A 4,904-nucleotide genomic window follows, 5' to 3' on the forward strand; every position below is an offset into this window, starting at 1 on the left:
TCGTTCCATCACGTCACCGTCACGGTGACAGCATCACCGTCACTAGTGACGAAAATTACAAAATTATGTGAAATAATAATAATAATAGTTATTATTATTATTACTTCTTATGATATGATATTATTTCACTTACTATGTAATGTATATTCTCCTCTTCTTCTCTGTGTCAATTTCACTGTCTTCTTCTCTGCCGTAGAAGGGTCGAAGCCCCCTAGACGTTAGGTTGAAGCCTGGAGCAGAGAGATTCATCGAGAAGAGAGATTCATCGACGAGGGCTCCGCCGACCAAACAATTAGAATAATCCACCCCAGATTCGCCGGAGGAATTCCCACGCAACCCCGCTTTTGCCGACCCAAGAGAAGAGGGAAGCGTAACGGGGTTGTTCTTGTTCAAATCGCCGAATCCGGGTACTTTTCGAGCTTTTTTCTCATTTTCGCGGATTCCCCAGTTGTTGCATTCTTCTGGGTTTCCTCAAGAAACGAAATTGACCCTGATTTGCGATCAATCTTTGGTATGCTACTTTCCTGTGTGATTTTCTCTAGAGAGAAAGTCTCAGTGATTTCCTTGAGAAAGTCCTCAACTTTTACGATCGAGCTGGCAGAATCGCCTAAAATTTACCAGATTGTGTTCATTTTCGATTTGATAAGGTCTGTTCTTCTGCCTGCTCTCTCTGATTCGCATTAATCTCTAACCTGGTGCTTCACCGAGGAAATCATCAAAATTCACAATCATGCAAGCAGAATTGCTGACAGTTTATAAGATCGGGTTATTTCAAATCGGCATGATCTTCATCTTAGATCCCCATTTGAGTTCTGTCGCTTTTTTAGGGAAAGGGAATAGATGTAAAATTCATTCTCCAATTATTCTATTTACCTTTTCGCATTGCAATTGGATATTCTTACTGATCTGGAAGGAAATTGAATGGGTGTTATCTTTCCTTAGATCCCTCCTTTTTCTGAAGACGAGGTGACGACGTTTCTGATCCCTGATAAGGTACTCTCTTCAGCTCTCTTATTTGCTTTTGATATTGTTCTTCTTTATTTTATGAATGGCTTGCTAAATTTTCGGGAAAAATGCCTTTCCTCTTGACGTCAGCTCAGTAGGATTTGAGCCCGAAATGAAGTTCTAGCAATTTTTCAGAGAAAGAAAAACCAACTTGATCTTGGAGGATTTTTTAGCTTGATAAGGTACTCGCCTCTTACCTCTCTTACGCGCTCTCATTTTCTCTTCACTCTCACACCCTCTTCATTCTCACCACTCTTACTATTAGTCATTCCCTCTTCACTCTCACACCCTATTCACTCTCATTCTCTCTTCACTCTCACACTCTCTCCTCTCTCTCTCTCTCATTCTCTCTTCACTCTCTTCTCTCTCACCCTCTCTCTCACTCTGTCTTCTCTATCACCCTCTCTCCTCTTTTACTCTTCCATTCTCTCTCTCACACTCACTCTTCCGCTCTTACCTCTCTCACCCTCTCTCTTACCTCTCTTACGCTCTCTCATTTTCTCTTCACTCTCACACCCTGTTCATTCTCACCACTCTTACTAGTAGTCATTCCCTCTTCACTCTCACACCCTATTCACTCTCATTCTCTCTTCACTCTCACACTCTCTCCTCCTCCTCTCTCTCTCATTCTCTCTTCACTCTCTTCTCTCTCACCCTCTCACTCACACTGTCTTCTCTATCACCCTCTCTCCTCTTTTACTCTTCCATTCTCTCTCTCACACTCACTCTTCTGCTCTTACCTCTCTCACCCTCTCTCTTACCTCTCTTACGCTCTCTCATTTTCTCTTCACTCTCACACCCTGTTCATTCTCACCACTCTTACTAGTAGTCATTCCCTCTTCACTCTCACATCCTATTCACTCTCACACTCTCTCCTCCTCTCTCTCTCATTCTCTCTTCACTCTCACACTCTCTCCTCCTCCTCTCTCTCTCATTCTCTCTTCACTCTCTTCTCTCTCACCCTCTCTCTCACTCTGTCTTCTCTATCACACTCTCTTCTCCCTCACCCTCTCTCTTACCTCTCTTAATCTCTCTCATTCCCTCTTCACTCCCGCCCTCTCTTCATTCTCTCCACTCTTACTCTCTCTCATGCCCTCTTCACTCTCATACCCTCTATTCACTCTCTCCTCTCTCTCACTCTGTCTTCTCTATCACACTCTCTTCTCCCTCACCCTCTCTCTTACCTCTCTTAATCTCTCTCATTCCCTCTTCACTCCCGCCCTCTCTTCATTCTCTCCACTCTTACTCTCTCTCATGCCCTCTCCACTCTCATACCCTCTATTCACTCTCTCCTCTCTTACTCTCTCTCATTCTCTCTTCACTCTCACACCCGCTTCATTCTCTCCACTCTTACTTTCTCTCATTCTCTCTTCACTCTCACATTCTCCTCACTCTCTCCTCTCTTACTGTCACTCATTCTCTCTTCACTCTCTTACTCTCTTCACTCTCTCACCTCTCTCCTCTTCTCTCTCTCATTCTCACTTCACTCCCACACTCTCTTCACTCTCTCCGTTCTCTCTTCTCTTCTATCGCATTCTCTCTTCACTCCCACACTCTCTTCACTCTCTCCCATTCTCTCTTCTCTCTCTCTCCTCTCTCTGTCTTTTTTTCTCATTCTTCTCTGTCAGACTCTTTTTCTTATTCTTCCCTCTTTCTTTTTCTCAATCCTCTCTACCACTCTCTTTCGCCTCTCTTTTTCCACACTCTTTTCCAATCGTTTTTTCTCATTCTTCTCCTTTTTCTTTTCTTTGTCACTTATTTTTATTTCTTCTATCTCTCTCTCTCCTTCCCGTCGTTCTTTTTTCTCCTTGATCTTGTTTCTCACTCTTATATCCCACTCTTATTTTCTCGTTCTTATGTCTACCTACTCTTTTTCCTCACGGCAAGCAAAGCACCATGAATTGTGTAGATTTTATTGCCAACTGAAATGGCGTGTTTAAGATAAATCTTGTCAATGAAAGTTTTGAGATGTGCTTGTCTAATTAGTTTTCATTTTTTTGTGGAAAATTCTTGCAAATACCTTACAAGTACTTGACAGTTTCATTAGACGTTTGTGAAATGTGAAAAGTTTCACCACTTTAGAAGCAAATTTTAAATCATAGATGAAGCATCCATATCTTTCAATTATATCATTATTAGAAAGGAGGATGAAAAGTTAATGACTGTTAAACACATGGAGATTGGATGTTCAATCTTCTTTGAAAAGGTATGTTTTTTCAAATATGCTAATAGAGGGCATGGCATCCTTAGTTCATTCGAAGATAATTTTATGAGTGAATAAATGAGTTCTTTCACCTGTTTCCCTAGGACATAGTCGGTAATGGGCACTCCAAGTGGCGATGAGTGCGTTGACTTGGCCGTAGAGTCCTCGGATGAGGACATACAAGAAACGACCCTACCGGTGGTAGGGCCGTCACGTCCCAAACGTAAAGGGAAGGCTGAAATACTACGGTACTTCACGAAGGGTAGGGTCAGGCGTGTGGGCGTGCCTACTATGCCGCGACCAAAAAGTTGACCCATTGCGCAATAGGTTGAAGCGGCGAAAAGACGGGTCTACCAATGTCTTTTGGAGGCATCTCAAGTGCAGCCATAGCAGAATATACCATGAGATGAAGGGCACTAATCTCGATCAACGTACAATATCTAAGGCGTACAGACAGGGTGGTGTCGTCAAGAAGACGCTGGAAAAGACTAAGGAGATTATACCGTAGTTCATCTGTCTCATGGACTCCCCGTGGGCTATAATAGACAACATGGGGTTCAAGATTATGGGGAAGTATGCCACGGAGACGACATTTGACCCGCCAGGTTCGAAGGCAATAAAGGATGTGACGCATAAGCTATATGGGAACATGAAGGGAAAGCTCGTACATTTATTAGCAAATGTCCCCAAGGTCTCCCTAACAATTGATTCATGGACCGCCGAGAATTCCTGTGGTCTTTTTGGCACCACGGTTCACTAGGTGAACAACCGGTGGGAACTACGTCAATATGTACTTGCTATACGCGAGTTAGTCGGCAAACACAACGACGAGAATATGAGCGCAATAGTGATCCAAGTGTTGGAAGACTTCGGCTTGAAGATGAAGGTCGACAGCTCCTAATCTGGCTTCAATTTAGGCTCGTACTACCGTATTGAAAGGCTAATGATTTTATCATGCAGGTTGGTTCAATCACTACCGACAATGCATCAAGCAACGAGCAGATGGTAGCGCTGCTCGCAAAGAAACTGAAGCCCATTGACAACCGTTTCACTAACCAACATGTCCCTTGTGCTGCCCACATGTTGAACATCATCGTCTAGGCTGCACTACAGTAATTACGTGTATCAGTGACCACACATCCTCCTAAGATTTCTGACAGCAGCACATCGGATGCAACGTATGAACCTGGTTACGACGCTGATACAGACGACTTGGATGCCACGCGAGATGCTGTGGCAAGTCATGCAGAAATGGTCAGCCATAATAGTGGCCTCGTCCTAGGAGATGCGATTGCCCGTGTTGGGAAATTAGTGACGAGTATCCAAGCATCTACACAATGATGACAACAATACATGAAAACGTGCAACGACATGGGGAAAAATCACAACCAACTTTCGTTAGATTGCCCGACGCGGTGGAACAGTACGCATGACATGTTGCATGCTGCATTGGAGAAGAGAGAAGTCGTCGATTTTATGGCGTTACAGATCATGTCGGTGACCGATAAGGACATTAGAATCTCATGTGAGGAGTGGGAAATGTTGGCAGACTTCTATGACATTTTTGGGCCCTTTTATCGGACGACAAAATACGTGAGTGGCTCGAAGACAGTGAGAGTCGTGGAAGTGATTCGCATCTTGAAGGCACTGATGCGACATATCGACACAATCTTGCTAAAGTTTGATATGTCTATAA

At 43.6% G+C, this 4,904-nt stretch overlaps 1 protein-coding gene across 1 annotated transcript; it reads left to right on the top strand.

The window, feature by feature from the left end:
* The first annotated feature begins 3,758 nt into the window (after window positions 1-3,758).
* On the top strand, window positions 3,759-4,309 carry LOC144711375 (putative transcriptional regulator tpeD). Its single transcript, XM_078585366.1, has 3 exons — window positions 3,759-3,899; window positions 3,969-4,094; window positions 4,169-4,309. The coding sequence occupies exons 1-3, from the start codon at window positions 3,759-3,761 to the stop codon at window positions 4,307-4,309; spliced, it is 408 nt and encodes a 135-aa protein (XP_078441492.1).
* Window positions 4,310-4,904: the final 595 nt, after the last annotated feature.

This window comes from Wolffia australiana, chromosome 13 (genome assembly GCF_029677425.1).
Source record: "Wolffia australiana isolate 7733 chromosome 13, ASM2967742v1".
Taxonomy (NCBI): domain Eukaryota; kingdom Viridiplantae; phylum Streptophyta; class Magnoliopsida; order Alismatales; family Araceae; genus Wolffia; species Wolffia australiana.

Excerpts from the sequence above, each read along its gene's own strand:
- LOC144711375 (XM_078585366.1), top strand. The coding sequence starts at position 3,759 with ATGGGGTTCAAGATTATGGGGAAGTATGCCACGGAGACGACATTTGAC. Across the intron at positions 3,900-3,968 it reads TATTAGCAAATGTCCCCAAG|GTGAACAACCGGTGGGAACT; the intron begins GTCTCCCTAACA and ends ACGGTTCACTAG. Across the intron at positions 4,095-4,168 it reads ACTTCGGCTTGAAGATGAAG|GTTGGTTCAATCACTACCGA; the intron begins GTCGACAGCTCC and ends TTTATCATGCAG.